Source organism: Haliotis cracherodii, unplaced genomic scaffold, assembly GCF_022045235.1.
Source record: "Haliotis cracherodii isolate W230 unplaced genomic scaffold, xgHalCrac1.p SCAF_17, whole genome shotgun sequence".
NCBI classification, from domain to species: Eukaryota; Metazoa; Mollusca; class Gastropoda; order Lepetellida; family Haliotidae; genus Haliotis; species Haliotis cracherodii.
In genome coordinates this window covers 17,134,275-17,158,980 of record NW_027266272.1, presented here as the reverse complement: position 1 = coordinate 17,158,980, position 24,706 = coordinate 17,134,275, and the positions used below count along the sequence as shown (strand labels likewise).

The 24,706-nt window shown below is 40.5% G+C and overlaps 2 protein-coding genes across 2 annotated transcripts; one reads left to right on the top strand and one right to left on the bottom strand.

Annotated features, from left to right (window-relative positions):
* The first annotated feature begins 80 nt into the window (after positions 1 to 80).
* Positions 81 to 24,325, top strand: LOC139464461 (uncharacterized oxidoreductase YjmC-like). Its single transcript, XM_071245988.1, has 12 exons — positions 81 to 258; positions 1,847 to 1,954; positions 4,351 to 4,431; positions 5,743 to 5,804; positions 9,620 to 9,673; positions 10,530 to 10,628; positions 13,443 to 13,508; positions 15,545 to 15,614; positions 19,506 to 19,621; positions 20,924 to 21,019; positions 22,932 to 23,042; positions 23,649 to 24,325. Exons 1-12 carry the CDS (start codon positions 93 to 95, stop codon positions 23,724 to 23,726), a joined length of 1,107 nt encoding a protein of 368 aa, XP_071102089.1. The 5' UTR covers positions 81 to 92; the 3' UTR covers positions 23,727 to 24,325.
* On the bottom strand, positions 11,314 to 11,928 carry LOC139465076 (uncharacterized; the record flags this gene model as incomplete). Its single annotated transcript, XM_071246774.1, has 3 exons — positions 11,314 to 11,385; positions 11,592 to 11,713; positions 11,853 to 11,928. Coding segments are annotated over 3 exons (270 nt in total), but the record flags the coding sequence as incomplete, so codon positions are not given.
* Positions 24,326 to 24,706: the final 381 nt, after the last annotated feature.

The following is a 24,706-nucleotide window of genomic DNA, read 5'->3' as shown; positions in this document are numbered from 1 at the left end:
TGTAGACTACGTTAAAGTAGGACGGATTCAAATCTGGCACGATAACCAGACAGGTCGTATCTCGCCGCAGTTATCACACAGGATCTTTCATAATGGCCGCATCAATGGAATATATCGTGAGAAGGGTTGATCTGTTCGAATTTTGTAAACGGTGCATGCTCAAGGTCGGGGTTCCCATTGATCACGCAATCTCTCTAGCAGAGGTTGTTGCAGATGCAGACTGTAGAGGTCATTACAGTCACGGTTTAAACAGGCTACGTAAGTAAATCTCGCCATGGCGTTATATAGGGTAAGTACACACATGTACGCTACCATTCAAAACTAACTTCCCTACTCGTCGCGACTGGCGACAGCATTCGAACCGCGAGCAGCTTGAGCTGTATGGTTGCTACATGTACCTGGTCGCAGTAAACTACGGTTATAACGAACTCATAGGGACCACTAAATTTAATTCGTTATAACCGTAGTTCGTTATAAGCATATTTACAACATATATCCAGCAAATGGACGGGACCAAACACAGTTCGTTATATCCGTCAGTTCGTTATAAGCGTGTTCGTTATAAACGTAGTTTACTGTAGATTGACATGGTTCGAATGATAGCTGTGTGAAGTATGTATCCTCCCAAAGATTTACCTACCATAAAAGATGACTTCGAGTTATTATTAAACATATTAAATCTGATGGTCCGAGTCCAAATAGGGAATCGCCACGGACATACATTTTGTCACTGAGGTGTCATATTTAGAAATGTTGTCCACGTGTCTGCCATAATGTGTTTTGAAAGCTTTTCTGAAGCTTTGAAGGGCTAATCACACAACTCTTGAGCAAGAGACGTATGGCGCTCTTTGAAATCTTTGCAGAAAGAGCATGCCCGATTATACCTCACACGTTGTGAAATGTATTGAGTTGCTGGAAACTTTCTCTTGACTAGGTTTGATCCCCGGCCGTGTCAAACCAAAAGACGTTAAAAGATGGTACTTGTTGTTACCCTATCTGGCGCTCGGCATTAAGGGGCTAAAACAAGGACTGGTCGGCTCGGAGTCAGTATACTGTGTCTGAGTGGGGTATTCATGTTAAACTGCGGCATGGTATCTCAGTGAGCTAGCACTATAAATCGGCATCAGTCCTGACAAGCACAAGCAGCCACACAAACACACACACACGTACATGCACGTCGCTATATAAGTGCAATAATCTTAGACGCGACGTTAAACCCCATTTCACCTCACCTCACCTCACCTCACCTCATCTCACCTCACCACACCTCACCTCACCTCACCTCACCTCACCTCACCTCACCATTCTCTTGACTGTTGGGAAGTCGAAGTCAACCCTCTTGTCAGTCTTGTGGGGAATGTTTTGGCAAAGTCTGATTCTTTATGCATAGATCTATTGATGAAACAGGCGAGGCGGTCTCACTGGTCTCCTGTGTATCTAACGCCGGGGTAGAATAGGTCTTCGGCAACCCATGCTTACGGTAAAAGGTGACTATGCTTATCACAATAGGCGACTAACGGGATCGGGTGGTCAGGCTCGCTGACTTGGTTCATGCATGTCATCGATCCCAATTGCGTGGATCGATGCTCATGATATTAATCACTGGATTGTCTGGTCCAGGCTCGATTATTTACAGACCGCCGTCATATAGCTGGAATATTGGAGTGCGGCGTTAAACAACAAACCAACCAACCAACCAACCAACCTGTGTTTCTAGGCGGGTAAACCGCTGGAAGGGGATTGGCTACTTTACACCTCAGTGTCTTACCCCCAAATTCTACACAGATGTTATCAATGAAAGTCTTTCATATGGAATGTGAGTCATTACGTGTGTGCTATTTTTCAGGATTCTACATAAATAGTTATCAATTCCTCAATCAGAAGGAACGCCAGGAGCCGATTGTTGTCAAGGAAACCGAAGCAACAGCGCTTGTTGATGGAAACAATATGCTAGGTACGTTCATTCACAACTTATAAAATAAATCTTCGAGCAAACATATGTATTAATATGTATGTATGTATGTATGTATGTATGTATGTATGTATGTATGTATGTATGTATGTATGTATGTATGTATGTATGTTTGTATGTATGTATGTACACGGATACACGTAGATATGCTGATCTCGTGGCCCTGCACGTGAAGCCATCGTTATAGACTACGTTATATGATACGTAGTGCCCTCTAGAAACAAAAACAAAAATGTCATGGTAACTTACTCATTTATAGCGGAAGACATTATGAATGACGTGTTTCTAGCACGTGGCTTAGAATATTCCGAGCACGTCACCTAGCAGCTTATTGGGTGAGGAGATTTGTGACGACCTCCATGGTTTATGGGATAATTTAAAGCATGTTTTGTACGTGAGGAACTTAAGCATGAAAACATCACAGATTTATTATAATTATGAAGCCACTAAATTGTGGACACAACCAGCTATACCACGTCCCGTAATACAAAGCAAGGGACTCAAGCACCTCCACACGGGCAATTTAGAAAGGAATCATGAAAAAAACACAAAAAAACCAACACAATAACGAAAAGGAAAAACCAGCATTGATAGCCAGGCAACCATCAAGTCATTAATCTTTGCAATACCAAGAATGCATGGCGTCATATTTACTGGTATTTCTAAGCGACGGGTTCCTAGTATGGTGGCCTACCTTTAGTTGCTGGCGATCCCTAGCCTGTTTTTATAATGTATTTGTTACTTATCATGATATCTTTTTATTGTTCCACACGTTTTATAGTATACATCTGTGATAATCTAGTTTTACTGTCCTTGCCGGCAGGTTTTATAATCAAATTGTATGTATTACTGTCTAACTTGATTTAGTCACGATATGGCTGATATATTGCCGATGTGACTATACTCACTCACTCATTCACTCACTCACTCTAAGCGACGGTCCAAACTGTTATCAACAAGAAGCATATAACGGTAACGCTATTTTTCAGGGCATTATCATTTGCAGAAGCCCGAGGTCTTCTATCAACTGCCCGACGAAGAATGCTTCTGCAAATGATAATGCCCTGAAAATAGCGTTACCGTTATTATAGCTAAAATGGTTGGAATTTGTTATCAAATAACAAGAAACAACCTTATCGGTTTTGAAACATTTACTACAATCGACACCAATGTCACTGACCCACTTTTACAAATATGGAAACATCATAGAACAAACCAGATGGCGTCACTATTGAACGTGACGTCACTTATCCCTATCCTAAGATGTCACCTAACAACGGGCGGGATAATGGCCCGTCGTCAAGCAATATGAGGGCATTATCAAGTTATCATTTTTGATAACATGCGGGCGGTTTAATGATAATTCTACCCATTTTAGCTATATTACCACACAACCCCTATTATTCCATGTATAAATCGACCCGTGAAGATTCCGGGGTACAATAGGTCTTCAGCAACCCATGCTTGCTGTAATAGGTGTCTCTGCTTGTTGTAACAGGCGACTAACGGGATTGGGTGGTCAGGCTCGCTGACTTGGTTGATGAATGTCATCGTATCCCAATACCGTGGATCGATGCTCATGATATTAATCACTGGATTGTCTGGTCCAGACTCGATTATTTACAGACCGCCGTCATATAGCTGGAATATTGCTGTGTGCGGCGTTAAACAACAAACCGAACTGACCATGTATGAATCACAAATATAATGATTATCCCAGGTTAACTCACCGCAGACTATATATGGTTATTGTGTCTATATTATGCACCCAAAGTAATCATCAAACACAATCTCTGCAACAACTGTGATGTAGGACTCCATGGAAACCTCTTCTCATAACCTGTCACACATTCTCAAATTGACAGTCAGCTCTTCTTTCAATATCTTTAGTAATCCTACGAAGGGAATGGTCAATAAATCTGAACAGTTATACACTTTAAGTCTGAATCCGATTTAGACGTGACCAAGGTTATTATGTGTATGCCATCTGCGAGTTGGGTGTTTGATCAAAATATTTACTTGTTTATTATATATTGGCATCAATGATTTGATTACATGGGCTTCAGTAGCTGTGTAATCAAATCAAATAAATCTAAACACTACACAACAATAAGTCTGGACACTCAATGATCGACATATAGTCCTGGCAGTGTTTAAGTCCTCGTCACTGCACCGTGAATTGCGACGCACAAGAACATCGGATTAACATGATTTACCTTTCAATAAACGATATAACATGTATGTGTTTGATCAAAATATTTACAGATGATTTCCCTTTCGCTTTTTGTATTGTTTCAGTCGTTGTCACAGCTGCTTGCTTTTCAAAGGGAAACTGAAATAAATGTCAGTCATGTGGTAAATTGTCGAATATGTTTCAGGGCCTGTGGTAGGTAGATTTTGTATGAATCTGGCCATGAGGAAAGCCAAGACCACTGGTGTCGGGATGGTGTCTGCATATCGTAAGTAATATATGAGTATCATGAATGTTTCCCATCATTGGATGCGGTTGCTGGATTTGCCCACATTGTTATCCTTGTTTCATCAGTATCATACCGTGTTGTGTTTTGTCATCCAAGTGTTTAATTGTCCACAAGCTTTGGGCGTACCAACAATATTGACTGAAATAATGTTCTAGGCGACGTTACATTCAGCCAAACCTCTCACATCCAATGAGCCGTCATATAGCTGGGATATTGCTGAGTGCGGCGTAAAACAACAAACAAACAAAACACATCCAATGATCTCCTGATTATTAATGTTGTAACATGGAGAGGGCGAATTCAGCAATACTTCTGTAAGTATTCAAAGGTCTTCAATTATGTTCTTAAAGGACGTGGTATAAAATCAGTCGATGCTGATTGCGAAACATTTCTCTCGTGGAACAGGAGCGGTCAACATTGAAACCTCATGCATCGCAACGTGTTGAAAATCGGTATGAAAAGGAATGCCACGATGCTGCACAAACGTAGGGCCACCCATAGGTTATTTTCAGGTCAGAGTGAGTGAGTGAGTTGGTTTTAACGCCGCTTTTAACAGTATTCCAGTCATACCACGGCGTGTCAGCTTAATGTGGGAGGAAAGCCCGAAGTGATGCAGGTCTTAAACGTTTACCACTTCGGTGAAACCCACGAGCACGGGTTTGGTGCTGACAAACATAATCGGGGCGAACCGGGATTCGAACCCACAATCATAGGTTTCTGGCGTGCCCAAGGGACGCAACTCTGCACAGCGAATCGCGGCGCCTTAGACGACTGGGCCACCCGTGCCCCATTTCAGGTCAGAACAGAGTCTCAACATTAATCGCATACTATTTGAGCGTTTTGGGCGACAAGTGACCCAAGTTTTTGTTTACGCCTATGTCAGCAATATTCAAGCTGTTTCATGGCCGCCTGTAAATAATGGAAGATGGGCGAAGACAACCAGTGGTTGATGTCATGAGGCACGGTCCAAGGAACTCGTTACTGTGACACCCTGTCAGCTCCACAACATATTGTAAGCGTCTTAAACTAGTTTTAGTCTTCTCTTTGGCCAAGTCCTATTCTAACCGTCTCTGACTTGGTTGAAGCATGTCATCGATCACAATTGCTTAGATCGATGCTCATGATACTTATCACTGGATTGTCTGGTCCAGACTCGATTATGGCTGGAATACCAACCAACATGTACCAAACGTACAGAACCCTGTGTTGTCTCTTTTGGCAAGTTATCGATATTATAAATATTCAGTATGAATCATCGTGTATTTAACAGTTATTTCATTATTTCTACAGGATCAAATCATTTTGGGATTGCCGCTCACTACAGTATGATGGCGATGAATGAAGGGCTTATAGTAAGTCAGACTTAGTATATGTTTAGTACATATGATGTACAGTTGTCCTGGCGGTTAAAACCCGTGACAAATTGGTCAAAGTTTATGGAAACGGAGCAACGAAATGTTGCAAGTGACTTTGAGGTGTCCAACATATTGCCGTTCCCTGTCGCCATTGTGATTTTGAGGCGTTATTCTGCAACCCGCTTGGCAGTGAGAAGTTATCTGAATAATAGGTGAGGTGAGGTGAAATTAGGTTTAATGTCGCGTCCAAGATTATTGCACTTATATAGCGACGTGCATGCACGTGTGTGTGTGGCTGCTTGTACTAGTCCGGGCTGATGCCGATTTATAGTGCTAGCTCACTGAGATACCATGCCGCAGTTAAACATGAATAGCCCACTCAGACACAGAATACTGACTCCGAGTCGACCTGTCCTTGTTTAGCCCCTTTATGCTGAGCGCCTGACAGGGTAACAACAAGTACCATCTTTTAACGTCTGTATTATGACGCGGCCGGGGCGGACCCTCTACCACTAGACCACGGAGGCGGTCTCTAAATAATAGCGGTGAAACCTTTCGACAATCTGAATAGTCCTTTGTACGAACCCGGCTTTATCATAAGCACGTGTTTGTGAATCGCTATCAGATATCAGGTGTTCGCGAAAGGTGAGCTTAGCTTGCCTAAGAGGTGGCACCCGTCACAAACACATGCAAACAAGTGTTCAGTTAAGTTCAGTTAAGTCCAGAATCGATTGCTAAACTTAACTGTGCTTCAGTCTATCCTCCAATACACTACTACCTGGACAAGAAAGGCTCGTTATAGAATTGACGTCTTGGGGACACATAGCTTCGACTCGATCTCAAGACCTCAAACTACTCGCTTATCCATTAAAGTTTTTTTAAGGTGTTCGAGCCTGCCATGCCAACTTCATACCCAGAAATTCCATTTTGATTTGTTAAGAAAGCATATCAGACCATGATCACATGACATTGTTATTTTTTTCGTGATCGGAGGATTTAAGGCGGATCAGTGACATCGATCAATTCCATATCATTATTTCTTAACTTGGCGACTTTAAGTCTCTAATTTCGGTAACACTTATAAAACATCGAGAATGTAGGTGTCATTTTTCTAAGGTTTTTAGAATGCAATTTTACCTCATAACGGTACATAAACATTTTACTTGAAGTTCTAACTTTTTCCTCCATAGTCAGGTCCATCTTTACGATGACAAGTTAGGAGTGTTTGTTTGTTTGTTTGTTTATTAGTTTGTTTGTTGTTAAACACCGCAATGTACCAGCTATATGACAGGGGTCTGTAAATAAGCGATTGACATCATGAGCATCGATCTACGCAATTGGGATATGATGACATTCATCAACCAAGTCGTGGTCAACCTTTTTACGGCAAGCATGGTTTGCTGAAGACCTATTCTCTACCCGGATCTTCACGGGTCCTTGATTACTCTATGAATCGCGTAGGCAGGTTCTTTTATTCGGCTGCCATGTTGATCATGCTCAGCATCAATGCGTCGTTGCCTGCTGGAAACTATACACGCCACGTGTCCCTCGCTGGGTGAGAGGAGTGTTACAGGCTGAATGGACTTGTGTGCCACGAGACATAAGGTTGAATGGTGTACACGAACGCACCCCCTGTAGTCACACATGTAACGAATTATTAGGAACTCACAAGTACAGAGGCTTTGGCAATAATTGTTTGAGTGACCCTATATCTGCTGTACGGCCCTCCAGTGGGTTCAGTCTGGTAGAAAGTGAACAGGGTACCGTTGTACAAAGCGACCTTAGCGCTAAGTCGATCGTAACCCCCATACCTTAACTTGCGACAGGCGTAGCGCTAAGGTTGTTTTGTACAACAGTACCAAGGGCAATAATGACGTGACAAGTAGATGACGTCATATGGAACACAATGACGTCATGATGTACATATAGGCCGGCACACTCTCCTACCCAGAGTTCCATGCGGCCGGCAGCCAGCTAGCATAGTACCTCTGCCACAGGCCAGCGCCATGTGACGATTCGTCACATCTTTCACAGTCCATTCAAGATATTGCATATGCTTTTCATCCTTTTCATGTTTGACAAGTCTACACATTTTCATAAACAAATGTCAAAGAATGGTTAACTTTCATTGAGAAAGTATGCAAATACGTAAAAATCTACTTGTTTTTGCGTAGTTTTCCTATGTTTACATTGGTTATACGGCTCCACGTGCTGTCATCGAAGCCCAACGGGGAGCTAGCGACACGGTCACTTTGATGCGTAAATATATATTGTCATGCAACTCTCTGTCGCAGTTGTAGCAGCATATCTATATAGTTATGCAAAACAATATGTAAAGCGGCCCCAAATACTTGCATTAGTCCGTTCTATACTGATTTCTGAAAAAGCGCGTTTTTTTACAAACAAGAGAAAAGTCAGGTCACGTGATATGCAAATTAGCCTGTGGCAGTGGTGTTATGCTGAGTCACCACTGCGACGGAGTGTGAGGCCGGCCAACCGACTTGTATATAGAGTATCCCATCCTCGAGGCCTTTTATGTAAAACACTTTTTGTATTTGATATCAAAAGACTCGAGGGTGAAATTTTATTAATCATTCAAGTGTCCTGAGTGTAGAATGTAGACCAGGTTCAGAGGCAGAGATTATTTGATTGTGATGTCATAGTAACCTATGACGTCACAATTGTCTACAAAGCGTTGTGATACAGTTTCTGTGATCGTTGTTAGAATCCCAGTTGATCTAATTATGTTTTAATATGTTTGTCAGCATCATCCCTGTGCTCGTGGTTTTCAAATTCACCTTTTTCAAATAGTAAATGTGTAAGACCTCCATCACTGCCACAGGAAGCTGACACGTCGTGATATAATAACTTAAATAATTTAAAAGCGACGTAAAAGCCAAACCCACTGACTGTATTCATTAATGGCGGTGTTGGTAAATACTGTGTCATCCGTATACACGACGGCCCCTATTCACAAGCGATCTCACGACCCTATACGAAGCTAGGTTCTGGCTGCCGTCGTTCTGTGGTCGCTGTGTGAATAAGGGCCAGGTTGGTTATTTGAGAGGATTTCGTGAACGAGGACAGTGCCCGGTACCCGTACGGAGGGCATTAAACCAAGAAACCAAGTGATGTTTACCTATGGTTGGCTGTAAGTAGTTCAAGTTGAATGACCTCTAATCAATTCGGAAAACGATTCGCCGATCACGTTAAGCAACCATCGTGACAGCAGACGCCCTCGAGTGTTCCCCGATGATATTCCTGTACTGAATTACATCACTAGACTCATATTAGTTACTGTCAGCGTTACCCACAGTATTTCAGTTTAAGTGTTATAAAAGTCACACCTAAATTGCAGCCCAAAAGAAAGTATTCACTTGAAAATTATATAACGTTTTTAAACTGTTACGAGGCCGAAAACAGTCGCCGAAACACTGCAAACTTAAGGTTAAAAACACATCTATGATGCCCGTATCAAATACATCAATATCGATTAACCAGTTCCTGTTTAATTTCTAACCACCATCAAAAACGGATGAAGACATTTTTGCTCGGCAGTTTATATGCTAATGGGCTAAAAAGGCCTAACGACATTGATCCGACATGCAATCAACCAATTCACTGAGCCTAACCACCTGATCCAACTCGTTTCCTCTGACAAGCAATGGGATACTTGTAATGGAACAATTGTTATTATATTCAGTGATAATTACTGAAAAAAATGTCACCTATACCTATGCGATTATTGGGAATTGCTTGTTTTAATATTCTCAAATGAAACTATACTGCTGTAAAACTGCGTCTGTTTACAGGGGATTGCATTTTGCAATGCGACACCTACAGTTGTCCCAACCAGAGCGAAACAGGTAAGATTCATTATCATTCTTTGATGCGTGAACGATTGAGACAAATGGTGAATGTTAGTACTGAAGTTAGTCTCAACCTCCTAAACGTTCCAGCAGTTAAACATTGTTCTTATTTATACGTGTACAATCTACAGCTAACCCCCACCGCCCCCCCCCCCCCCCCCTTAATCATTGTTGCTCCGTCCTTAGAGTGAGTGAGTGAGTGGGGTTTAACGCCGCTTTGAACAGCATTCCAATTATGTCACGGCGTGTCAGCTTAATGAGCTTAATGTGGGAGGAAAGCCCGAAGTGATGCAGTTTAACACTTCGGTGAAACCCACGAGCACAGGTAAGGTGCTGACAAACCTAGAAACATAATCGGGACGAACAGGGATTCGAACCGACAATCATAGGTTGCTGCGACTTCGACGACTGGGCCATATTTGTCGTATATATATAATTATTTATGTACCATTTCAGTCATAACACTGCACTACCAAAGCGTCTTTGAAGACTCCCCACACAACTTGATTAATTTAATGATAAAATGATACAGTAACTAGAAATCAGAATGTGTTAAAGTGTGTTTTTTTTTAATCTGCACTTTACCTTTTGAGAAAATTCTCGCAATGAATGGCTCACGAGATCAACACAAGTATAGCCCGAACAGGAGTGAAGGAGTTGCCTCCCTTCTCCCACAACCGAAAACCAAGGCAATCAGGGCTGGTCCCTGAACCTGGATATGTTTCAAGATTGTCCCTTTTTAACCAACATGTCGTCACATAAGTATAGATTTAACACTGCCCCTACAGTACCGGCGTACAAAACTACACTGTCGGTTCCCGGCTTGACGCTCTGTGTTCCCGGTGTTTTCCAGAGTGTATTCGGTACCAACCCCATCAGCGTGGCCGCCCCAGCCAACAACGCTGACAGTTTCGTGCTGGATATGGCGACGTCGACTGTAGCTGTCGGAAAGGTACCAACTTGATGTTACCCTCTATTATTAATGCATGCGACATTTTGGCGTCCTGCACAAACGTGACTTGTCAAAAAATTTCTGCGAACATCCCGATTAGAGCTTATCAATGAATGGTCACTTGATAAGTGTGTGATAGGGACTGTTGCATTTGCTACATTTACTTCTACGACTACGACAGCTACGACCTGCTATTACTACTGATGTTTCTATTACTACTGCTGCTTCTATTACTACTGCTGCTTCTATTACTGCTGCTACCTCTGTTACTACTGCTGCTTCTATTACTACTGCTGCTTCTATTACTACTGCTGTTTCTATTACTACCGCTGCTTCTATTACTACTGCTACTTCTATTAATGCTACTACCTCTGTTACTACTGCTGCTTCTATTACTGCTGCTACTTCTATTACTACTGCTGCTTCTATTACTGCTGCTACCTCTGTTACTACTGCTGCTTCTATTACTACTGCTGCTTCTATTACTACTGCTGTTTCTATTACTACAGCTGATTCTATTACTACTGCTACTTCTATTACTGCTGCTACCTCTGTTACTACTGCTGCTTCTATTACTACTGCTACTTCTATTACTACTGCTGCTTCTATTACTGCTGCTACTTCTATTACTGCTGCTACCTCTGTTACTACTGCTGCTTCTATTACTACTGCTACTTCTATTACTACTGCTGCTACTATTACTGCTGCTACCTCTGTTACTACTGCTGCTTCTATTACTGCTGCTACCTCTGTTACTACTGCTGCTTCTATTACTACTGCTGATTCTATTACTACTGCTGTTTCTATTACTACTGCTGATTCTATTACTACTGCTACTTCTATTACTGCTGCTACCTCTGTTACTACTGCTGCTTCTATTACTACTGCTGATTCTATTACTACTGCTGTTTCTATTACTACTGCTGATTCTATTACTACTGCTACTTCTATTACTGCTGCTACCTCTGTTACTACTGCTGATTCTATTACTACTGCTGATTCTATTACTACTGCTGCTTCTATTACTGCTGCTACCTCTGTTACTACTGCTGCTTCTATTACTACTGCTGCTTCTATTACTACTGCTGTTTCTATTACTACTGCTGATTCTATTACTACTGCTACTTCTATTACTGCTGCTACCTCTGTTACTACTGCTGATTCTATTACTACTGCTGATTCTATTACTACTGCTGTTTCTATTACTACAGCTGATTCTATTACTACTGCTACTTCTATTACTGCTGCTACCTCTGTTACTACTGCTACTTCTATTACTACTGCTGCTTCTATTACTGCTGCTACTTCTATTACTGCTGCTACCTCTGTTACTACTGCTGCTTCTATTACTACTGCTGCTTCTATTACTGCTGCTACCTCTGTTACTACTGCTGCTTCTATTACTACTGCTGCTTCTATTACTACTGCTGTTTCTATTACTACCGCTGCTTCTATTACTACTGCTACTTCTATTAATGCTACTACCTCTGTTACTACTGCTGCTTCTATTACTGCTGCTACTTCTATTACTACTGCTGCTTCTATTACTGCTGCTACCTCTGTTACTACTGCTGCTTCTATTACTACTGCTGCTTCTATTACTACTGCTGTTTCTATTACTACAGCTGATTCTATTACTACTGCTACTTCTATTACTGCTGCTACCTCTGTTACTACTGCTGATTCTATTACTACTGCTGATTCTATTACTACTGCTGTTTCTATTACTACTGCTGATTACATTACTACTGCTACTTCTATTAATGCTGCTACCTCTGTTACTACTGCTGCTTCTATTACTACTGCTGATTCTATTACTACTGCTTACTACCACTACCACTACTACTACTACTATTACTACTGCCACTTCTACCACTACTACTACTACTACTACAACTACTACTACTACTACCACTTCTACCACAACTACTACTACTACCACTTCTACCACTACTTCTACTACTACCACTACTACTACTACTACTACCACTACCACTACTACCACTTCTACCACTATTACTATTGCTACCACTACCACTACCACTACCACTACCACTACCAATACCACTACTACTTCCACTACTACTACTTCTACCATAACTACTATTTCTACCACTACTACTACTTCTACCACTACTACTATTACTACCACTACCACTATTACTTCCACTGCCACTACTACTATTACTATTACTACCACTACCACTACCATTACCACTACCGCTACTACTACTACTACTACCACTACTACCACTTCTACCACTGTTACCATTACCACCACTAACACTTCTACTACTACAACTACTACTACCACTACTACTGTTACTACCAAACACCACTACCACTACAACTACTACTAAGACCACTACTACTACTACCGCTGCTGCTGCTACTACCACTACCCCTACCCCTACCACTACTACCACTACCACTACTGCTACTACCAACGCACTACTTCTACTTTCAACACCACTTCTACCACTATCACCACTACTACGACACTACAGCTACTGTTACTGCAACTACCGCTACTACTTCAATCACGACTACTGTTAGCTCAACCTGCACGTCATGTATTACATCTACTTCTACAACTACCACGCCTCCTACTTATACTACTACCTATACTACTCCCACTGCTACTACGTCTACGTATTCAAGAATTACTTTCTCACATTATTATTATTATTATTATTATTATTATTATTATTATTATTATTATTATTATTATTATTATCATCATCATCATCATCATCTTCATCATTATTATTATTATTATTATTATTATTTATACACGCTTATTGTTCTTCCCAGGTTGAATTAAAACATCGTCTCGGAGAGCGAATACCGGAGGGCTGGGCTGTTGATGACGACGGGAAAGTAAGATGCATATAGACAATAGAATATTCTACCAATGTTGAATAGACATGCGTGTATGTAATTCCCTAATAGGCCAGGTTTACGGCCAATCACCATGAAGCATTTAAACATCTAGCTATCTGATTAGCTTAGTATTGTACCGTTTGTTTGTTGTTCAAAGCTGCCCTCAGCAATATTCCAGTTATGTGACGGCGGTCTGTAAATAATAGTATGGACCAGACAATCCAGTGATTAATAACATGAGCATCGATCTAAGCAGATGCGATACGATGACAAGCATCAACCAAGTCAGCGAGCCTGACCACCCGATCCCGTTAGTCGCCTCCCACGACAAGCGTAGTCGCCTTTTATGGCAAGCATGGGTTGACCGGAATAGGCTGAAGACCTATTCTCTACCCTGATCTTCACTGGTCAAGTATTGTTCCACGATGATACGGATTGTAACACCATGATTTTTGTTTGTCTGTTGTTTATCCCCACAGTCACCGATGATAAACATTATTCATACAGTAGTCTCAATTTGGACATTAAATCTTAAGAAGAAGTTTGAGTTTGATAGATAAGGGATCTAGGGATAAATGTGAATATTTAAGCGATTTGAAATTATAGCTTTCAGAAAAAATATTTCGAATAATTCAAAATTTGCTAAAGTGAGGCCAATATGCCTGTGCTTGGTATAGCTAATTAATCATTATAATATGGCAGCCTAGGAGACTATGAGAAAATCTGAAAGTAGACGTTGATAATTAACAAACATATTGAAGAAAAGGACGTTGTGAGACGCAGGACAACACTCTCTCAAAGTATAGTCAGTCAGTAATATTCCCGCTATGTCACTTCCGCCTGTAAATTGTCGAGTCGGTGCCAGACAAACCAGTGATTAATGTTATACGTTACGTCTAACGTCATCGCACAATCGACAAATGATTATCTGGTGGTCACAGTGTGTTACCTGGCTGTGTGTACTCAGGCGACGTGAATCATCTTTCCAGTTGTCATCCATGGATCGATTATTTACGCCGTTATGAATACGAAGTTCGATTATGTCTGACTGTTGCGTAAAATGGCATTCGCTGGTTCTCTGAGTTACGTATTGAGTCCCAAATTGAAACAATATGTTAATCCAGAAATATGTACTTTACGTGGCTTGAAAACAACCAACAAATAGTATACATAACTGCACTGCAAATAAAATGGCAGTACACAGAAGAGTGGTACAAAATATGATGGCAATGGTTACAGCAAAATGTTCAGTGATAACATTATTCACCTATCTGCAACAGTGTTCATGCTTAAGAGACAGGCCTAGGCTTGGAATCCGGGGTGATAAGTGGTCTTCACACAAAAGCTGGTCTTGATGTAATGTCGGATGAAATGTCAGATGATATATGAGATGACAGGATCGCGCACTTCTAACTAGCTTCCAGAACTTTCCACACAGTGCTTGACTAGCCCAATGTTACTAGAACATCAAAGAATATTCCACATGTTGCTATAACGCTTGACATCTATCCATGCTATTCTGTAAGTTCACAATTATAATTCGGGCATCTAGATATAACATCTTCCTCACCACTGCTTACATTAAATCGTACTACATTGCTGACAACTATTTATTGTCCAATGCAATGAACTTCTAGATACTGAATCTCAACGGAAACAATGTAATGCAATGTGATATCATTGTTTAACAATAATTACACTGCCATATAACAACGGTAAAGTCGCATTGATGGTTTAAGACCTCGCTGATTTACAATCTCATTGTTGATCGTTTTCAGTCCAAACATTTTAAAGTGTTTCATTATACATGTATGAGAATAAGTGAGTGAGTATGGTTTTACGCCGCGTTTGGCAATATTCTAGCAATAACACGGAGGGGACACCAGAAACGGGCTTCACACATTGTACCCATGCGTGAAATCGAACCCGGGTCTTCGGCGCAACGAGCGAACGCTTAAACCACTAGGCTACCCCACTGGCCTCATTATATGACACTGTGGAACAAATTGATGCATTGATGTTTAACGTTTCAGGGAACCACGGATGCGGATTCGGTTCTTAAGACTAGAAAGTTGACCCCTTTAGGAGGAATGGAAGAGACGAGTAAGTTTAGCATTTACAGACATTAAAACTACCCCACTGTGTTGCAAAATGAATATACTTCGTTAACGTTTTTCTTTACTTATAAGAAGCAGAAGAGCTCAATTGTACACAGCAGAGGTAATTCATACTAAACATATCGTTTATATTGGTTTCAACAACATCAATAAACGCGCTATCGTGCCACTTGAATATCTGGTTCATCGATAACTTGATTGAAGGTATGTTTACAGGCCGCTGTCCCATGGCAAGAGTACTGCTGTGCGGCGGGATGAAATAATTACCTAGTACTCTTTATGTAAATTGTGTGAATGACGGGTGCAACCGGTAGGGAAGGCCATGCTTCCATTTTTCGCGAACACCTGGTGTCATCACTGATGTCTAGTGGGCCATTCATATCATTGTTACAGCTCTCTTGCCCTTTACGCCAAATGTAATCTGTTTCGGTGGATATCCTAAACTGGTTATTCTTTTGCATTTACGTTTTATAGGTGAAATTGGGTTTAACGTTACAGCACTTATATAGCGACGTGAATTCACGCGTGTGTGTGTGTGTGTGTGTGTGTGTGTGTGTGTGTGTGTGGCTGTTTGTACTACTCCGGACTGATGCCGATTTATAGTGCTAGCCCACTGAGATACCATGCCGCAGGTTAACATGAATACCCCACTCAGACACAGTATACTGACTCCGAGCCAACCAGTCCTTGTTTTAGCCCCTTAATGCCGAGCGCCATGGTATGACGCGGCAGGGGTTCGAACCCCCGACGTTCCGCTCTCTGGGCGGACGCTATACCACAAGACCACGGAGGCGGTGACGTTTTATGTATACTTATGATACATGCTCAAAGTGATGCCATTGTGATCCTACGAACCTATCCCCTGCATCCCATGTTTAACGCAGCAATCGCCTACAAGGGGGCCGAGTGTCAGGTGTTGTGACTTGGTTGACCGTGTCATTGTGAGTGGGAAATTGTGTGTTACCTTTAGAGCAGGATATGACTGCCCTTTATCTTTTATGAATGCGTAGTGTCATCCCTGATCTATTCACATCATTTTCATCGCTATTTTGCCCATATGCCCTGTGTTATGTTGGTGTTCGATCACAGATATGTCCCTGAACTATGATGCTTATATTGAAGATCAATTAATAATATAAAGATGCTTACATTCATATAACGCAGGTGGTTACAAAGGCTACGGTTTGGCTATGATACTAAAATGGAAGATCAATTATATAAAGATGTTTTCATTCATTTAACGCAGGTGGTTACAAAGGCTACGGTTTGGCTTCGATACTAAAATGGAAGATCAATTATATAAAGATGTTTTCATTCATTTAACGCAGGTGGTTACAAAAGCTACGGTTTGGCTTCGATACTAAAATGGAAAATCAATTATATAAAGATGTTTTCATTCATTTAACGCAGGTGGTTACAAAGGCTACGGTTTGGCTTCGATACTAAAATGGAAAATCAATTATATAAAGATGTTTTCATTCATTTAACGCAGGTGGTTACAAAAGCTACGGTTTGGCTATAATACTGACATTGAAGATCATTACATGTATACAGAGATGATGTCGTTCACTTAACGCAAATAATTACAAAGGCTATGGTTTGGCTACGACACTAATATTGAAGATCAATTATATAATATGCTTTCATTCACAGAAGGTTACAAAGGCTATGGTTTGGCTACGATACTAACATTGAAGATCAATTATGTAATATGCTTTCATTCACAGATAGTTTCAAAGGCTATGGTTTGGCTTCGATACTAACATTGAAGATCAATTATATAATATGCTTTCATTCACAGATAGTTTCAAAGGCTAATGTTTGGCTACGATACTTATATTGAAGATCAATTACATAATATGCTTACATTCACAGTTGGTTACAAATTAAAGGCTATGTTTTGGCTACGATACTAACACTGAAGATCAATTATATAATATGTTTTCATTCACATATAGTTACAAAGGCTATGGTTTGGCTACGATACTAGCAATTTAGATCAATTATATAATATGTTTTCATTCACAGATGGTTACAAAGGCTATGTTTGGCTACGATACTAACATTGAAGATCAATTAAATAATATGCTTTCATTCACAAGTGGTTACAAAGGCTATGTTTTGGCTACGATACTAACATTGAAGATCAATTATATAATATGTTTTCATTCACAGAAGGTTACAAAGGCTAATGTTTGGCTACGATACTAACATTGAAGATCAATTATATAATATGTTTTCATTCACAGAAGGTTACAAAGGCTAATGTTTGGCTACGATACTAACATTGAAGATCAATTATATAATATGCTTTCATTCACAGGTGGTTACAAAGGCTATGTTTTGGCTACGATACTAATATTGAAGATCAATTAAGTAATATGCTTTCATTCACAGATAGTTTCAAAGGCTATGTTTTGGCTACGATACTAATACTGAAGTTTAATTATATAATATGCTTTCATTTACAGATAGTTACAAAGGCTATGTTTTGGCTACGATACTAATATTGAAGATCAATTAAATAATATGCTTACATTTACAGTTGGTTACAAAGGCTATGTTTTGGCTACGATACGAATACCGAAGATCAATTATATAATATGCTTCCATTCACAGATAGTTACAAAGGCTATGTTTTGGCTACGATACTAATATTGAAGATCAATTATATAATATGCTTTCATTCACAGATAGTTACAAAGGCTAATGTTTGGCTACGATACTAACACTGAAGATCAATTATATAATATGCTTTCATTCACAGATAGTTACAAAGGCTATGTTTTGGCTACGATACTAATATTGAAGATCAATTATATAATATGTTTTCATTTACAGGTGGTTACAAAGGCTATGTTTTGGCTACGATACTAACATTGAAGATCAATTAAATAATATGTTTTCATTCACAGATAGTTACAAAGGCTATGGTTTGGCTTCGATACTAACATTGAAAATCAATTATATAATATGTTTTCATTCACAGATAGTTACAAAGGCTAATGTTTGGCTACGATACTAATATTGAGGATCAATTAAATAATACGCTTTCATTCACAGTTGGTTACAAAGGCTATGGTTTGGCTACAATACTAATACTGAAGTTTAATTATATAATATGCTTTCATTCACAGATGGTTACAAAGGCTATGTTTTGGCTACGATACTAATATTGAAGATCAATTGAATAATATGCTTTCATTCACAGTTGGTTACAAAGGCTATGGTTTAGCTACGATACTAACATTGAAGATCAATTATATAATATGTTTTCATTCACAGATAGTTACAAAGGCTAATGTTTGGCTATGATACTAACACTGAAGATCAATTATATAATATGCTTTCATTCACAGATGGTTACAAAGGCTATGTTTTGGCTACGATACTAACATTGAAGATCAATTATATAACATGTTTTCATTCACAGAAGGTTACAAAGGCGATGGTTTGGCTACGATACTAACATTGAAGATCAATTATATAATATGCTTTCATTCACAAATAGTTACAAAGGCTATGTTTTGGCTACGATACTAATATTGAGGATCAATTAAATAATACGCTTTCATTCACAGTTGGTTACAAAGGCTATGGTTTGGCTACAATACTAATACTGAAGTTTAATTATATAATATGCTTTCATTCACAGATGGTTACAAAGGCTATGTTTTGGCTACGATACTAATATTGAAGATCAATTGAATAATATGCTTTCATTTACAGGTGGTTACAAAGGCTATGTTTTGGCTACGATACTAACATTGAAGATCAATTATATAATATGCTTTCATTCACAAGTGGTTACAAAGACTATGTTTTGGCTACGATACTAACATTGAAGATCAATTATGTAATATGCTTTCATTCACAGGTGGTTACAAAGGCTATGGTTTGGCTATGATGGTAGAAATGTTTAGTAGCGTTCTGAGTGGATCGAACACGAGTCCTGATGTAAGACACCCAAATTCGCAGCATGAGTCGAACCTGGTAAGCCGTCAGGAGTTACCTCCCATGTCTTACCCCACTCAGGCTTGTCACGACGAACACAACAGGGCATTCTTCAGCTGTACGACAGTATTTCGCTGTCATCCTTATGTGACATTCGGTACATATGTTGAACAGGACGGTGGCACAGGTCATATGATAAGTCAAGAACAAACAGAATATATTTGTTTTGGATTAACTGCATGCTCTCGTGTAACTTGTTTGTTTGTTTGTTTGTTTGTTGTTAAACGCCGGATACAGCAATGTTCCAGCTATATGACGGCGGCCTGTAAACATTCGAGTCTGGACCAGACAAACTACTGACAAGAAACGATTCACGTCATTTTGGCAACTTTGACATGCTATCGACCTTGACACCAAGCCTGAAAACTGGATCCATTAAATCTCCTTTTCCCAAACGCACAGTTGGCTGGGGGCCAATTCTTACTCGGAGTCCCCAAACCAACACATTTTTGATGAAGAACATTGATGAAGACAACGACAATGTCATTCAACTTTCGTTCATCGGCGCTAGAGGAATGGGAGACGCTGTATTGAGGCCGCCATGATATTACTGGACAGTGACGTCAAACATCAAAGAAATAAACTTTTAATTCCTGACCAATTTAAGCATGAGTGAGTGAGTTGCTTTGAATAGAATTCCGGTTATAGCAAGGTGTGTCACCTTAATGTGTGAGGAAATCCCGAAGTGATGCAGGTCTCAGGAAAATCCAAAGAACACGGGTAAGGTGCTGACAAACCTAGACACTGGATTCGAACCAACACTCATAGGTTTCCGGCGTGCCCAAGGGGCGCAACTCTGCATATCGAATTGTGGGGCATATACGACTGGCCCAACCGTGCCCCAATTTTAGCATGAGGCCTAGGGCAACGCCGGTTATGCTGATAATGTAATTTGTACGCATTATGTAAATCATAACAAACAAGACCCGTGAAAAACCGGGGTAGAATAGGTCTTCAGCAACCCATGCTTGCCGTAAAAGGTGACTATGATTGCCGTAAGGGCGACTAACGGGATCGGGTGGTCAGGCTCGCTGACTTGGTTGATGTATGTCATCGTATCCTAATTGCGTGGGCTCGGCGTTAAACAATAAACAAAAAACAAAACAAACACAACAAACAGCGAGTATATAGGTAGCACATATATGAATATATCCATAATTTGACTGTGCACTCTTGTATGTTTGATAGACCATATAGGTGAGATCTTTGTTACCTAATGCCGCTATGTACAGGTTAATCGCTCAGTGTATATTGTGACACATGTTGTCTTGTGGTCGGTAGGGTCAGTGTTTCATGGCCGTTGACCCCCGTGCCTTTGCTCCTGGGTTCGAGGACAGGATGAGTCAGCTGATTGGCCACTGCAGAGGGCTACAGCCGGTACGTATTCTGTGTCATTCGCGACCAACTCGTGTTATTCCGGGACAAGCCGAATAGCGACTCGTGCCCCGCTCATGGCCATTTTTTGCGACCGGGTTCCGTCTCAGCGCAAACGGGCATACCTAAAACAATTGTCAACTCTTTGCGTAATGGTTCACTTACATTTCCCCATATATTATATATATTTCAGATGCAATTTAAAGCACATCGGGACATGCGGAACTATGCAGTATGATTGAACACATTTAACTGTGTCTTTGGTGTATTTTTAGATGCAAGACATATATAAAATCAAAAAATACTTCTGAGGGATTCTTTGACGAAGAACTTGAAATCATACGCGCATTCTGATTGGTTTGTCGTATTTTCGCACATACCATTTATCGGGGGACGAGTCTTCTTGCTGGTTACGGATAGGGGCGAGTGGTGACGAATGATGCTGTGTTAAACTGTGTGTCTATATTTTACCACATGTATACATATACATCTCGACCACTTTAAACACGGAGCGGTCTTGTCGTTAAATATGCATTTTGTAGAAACTCAAAATATCTGAGTGTATGTGTTCATTGCATGGCAGTACTGCTGTGCTGCGTCAGGCAATAACTACATACTTACCAGTAGCGCGGGTGATGTTTACCCTTTTTTGCGAACGACCGCCTTCGTGATCTAGTGGTAGAGCGTCCGCCCGCAGAGCGGAAGGTCCGGGGTTCGATCCCCGGCCGCGTCATACCAAAAGACGTTAAAAGATGGTACTTGTTGTTACCCTGTCTGGCGCTCGGCATCAAGGGGCTAAAACAAGGACTGGTCGGCTCGGAGTCAGTATACTTTGTCTGAGTGGGGTATTCATGTTAAACTGCGGCATGGTATCTCAGTGAGCTAGCACTATAAATCGGCATCAGTCCGGACTTACGAGCAGCCACACACACACGTACATGCACGTCGCTATATAAGTGAAATAATCTTGGATGCGACGTTAAACCCCATTTCAGCTCACCTCACCTCACCTCACCTCACCTCACCTCACCTCACCTCACCTCACCTCACCACCTTTTCGCGAACACCTGTTGTCCTCACAGATTTTCAGTGGTCCATTCATGTCATTTTGTTGTTTTGTTGTTTATGGAATCTGTTTCGGCGAATAATCTTGATAATCTGGTTATTCTCTTGCGTTGACAATTCATCATCTACAAAATCTATATTATAACAAAATATATCGATTGAAATGAATAAGGGAACATTTAGTTTTAGACACAGTAAAATGATAAATTATGCTATCCTGGGTTCCCAGTCTTGTTTACGCGTTGGAAACAATGCACACAAACGCATCTCAACATTTGATTCTGATGTGTGTTGAATTTGTATGCGCGCTATTTCAAATGTCCTCACAGTTAATCCTGTGAAGATTCCGGGGTAGAATAGGTCTTCAGCAAACCATGCTTGCCGTAAAAGGTGACTATGCTTGTCGTAAAAAGGCGACTAACGGGAACAGGTGGTCAGACTCGCTGACTTGGGTGATGCATGTCATCGATCCCAATTGCGTGGTTCGATGCTCATGATATTAATCACTGGATTGCCTGGTCCAGACTCGATTATTTACAGACCGCAATCATATAGCTGGAATATTGCTGAGTGCGGCGTTAAACAACAAACCAACCAACCTTACAGTAAAGCTTAATTTACTCTACTTTCATTTTCCCCTTATTCGTTTCCATCAGTTTTAATGCGATGTTTAAAAGGTAAATGAATGTTTTGCGATTTGCTGTGCTGGGCTACCCACCCTATCACCCTACAGCATCAGGAAACGAGGTTACCTTAGTAACTTTAACCTTGTCAGAATATAATTATGACGTCTCCAACGTTACTGATCCCGTTATGGTGCAGAGTGTATTCCAACACCAATTGTTGGCAGGCTGATGGAGAGACGGAGGTCCTGATAGCAGGTGACCCAGAGAGAAACCACATTGCGATGTGTGACAGAAGAGGGGGAATACCTTACCATGAAAACCAGATCCATTTCGCTGTAAGTCAGTGTGTTTTGTGTTATTGCGTTAAACAGTATTCAGTTAAATCACGACGTGACAGCTTGATGTAAAGTCATGTAGGTCTTCGACCGCCTCCGCGGTCTAGTGGTAGAGCGTCCGCCCGAAGAGCGGAAGGTCCCAGTTCGATCCCCGGCTGTGTCATATGAAAACATGGTACTTGTTGTAACCCTGTCTGGCGCTCGGCATTAAAGGGGCTAAAAGAACGACTGGTCGGCTCGGAAACAAACACAAGATTACACAACACACACAACATACACACACACACACACACACACACACACACACACACACACACACACGGTATTATTGGTCAGTAATATTCATTGTAATTAAATGAGTATAGGTTATACTGTTTTGAGATCATACCTTTATTTGACGTCACAAATGATAAAGATCTGGGACACACAACCGCAAACCTTACTATATACTACAGATGATTCTATAATGTAAATGCACATAATCCTCCAGTAATCGCATTGCCCTTTCTTATTGCATAATATGGTATAGTGTTTTAATTTGCAATACAATCCATAAAGGGCAATTCTAGAAAGATTGGAAAAAATATGAGATTCTTTTCCTTCCAGGACGATATTGCACAGGAATACGGAGTCGAACCAATGAAGAGAAGCGAAGGTTCTGTACCTCAGGATAAAATACATTGATGAAGACAGTAAACTGATGTGCTCAGAAGAGATCTGCTGACATATTTAGAGATCAAGCAGTGATCTTCGACGAATTGCGGATTGTGTGTCCCGTGTGAATGAATAGTGTTAACCCCCAGTCTTTTCCGAAAGACTTACAGCATTGATTCAGGACGGACATATACTCTGTAATTCCGAGGTTCGAATAGGTTATTCTAATTTACTCACTGACATTTAGAGAGAAAAAGAAGAAGAAAACGTTTGAAATGACACAATGTCAGCCCAACAGAGAAACTTCACTGAAGGCAGTCAATTGCGAAAAAAACGATGACAATATGACTGCAAATGTACGCATCATCGCAATTACGTCAACTTGTTCATGGCGCAACAAACGAATTTATATGTCGTCATTCCAACATTAGGACAACTGAGCTCATGTCTCTAATTGATAAAAATAAAACACATTATTTACTTTTTCTCACGAAAAATAATATTGTGTGTAATATAAATAATAACTCGCAACTTGGAATTATCGATTATCACAAATGTAATAACTTAGGGCAGATAATTCGTAATTTTTCGTCGCCCATTGGTTCTTGTCTAAGTAACTGACGTGTAAACAGGTCACATGTTCACAGATATGATCAAATAAACATGACTGAATTCTTTCTTGTGTGAATTGTTTTTTTCTAAACTATAACAAGGTTGAACAAGGACTTTCAAATTACACCAGTTACAGGGAGGTGCATATCCCTGTTATCCCTTGAAGTTGGACTAGTTTTATAAATTAACACGGTTTTTTCAAGTGAACAATTGACTTGCCTTTGCATGTGTTTGGGACGGGTGCCACAAGTGAGGCAGGATATGCTTACCCTTTAACGAACACTGGGTATAACCACTATTTGCTAGTAATTCATAAACAAATGCTCATGATATAGTCGGAATTGTACAACCGACTTTATCTGAGATTTCCCGCGGCTGTGGAGATGACTTTGTACCTT

Coding starts and splice junctions, on each gene's coding strand:
- LOC139464461 (XM_071245988.1), top strand. CDS start 93: ATGGCCGCATCAATGGAATATATCGTGAGAAGGGTTGATCTGTTCGAA. Junction 5,805..9,619: donor CGATGAATGAAGGGCTTATA/GTAAGTCAGACT, acceptor GTCTGTTTACAG/GGGATTGCATTTTGCAATGC. Junction 21,020..22,931: donor ACTGCAGAGGGCTACAGCCG/GTACGTATTCTG, acceptor AATTGTTGGCAG/GCTGATGGAGAGACGGAGGT.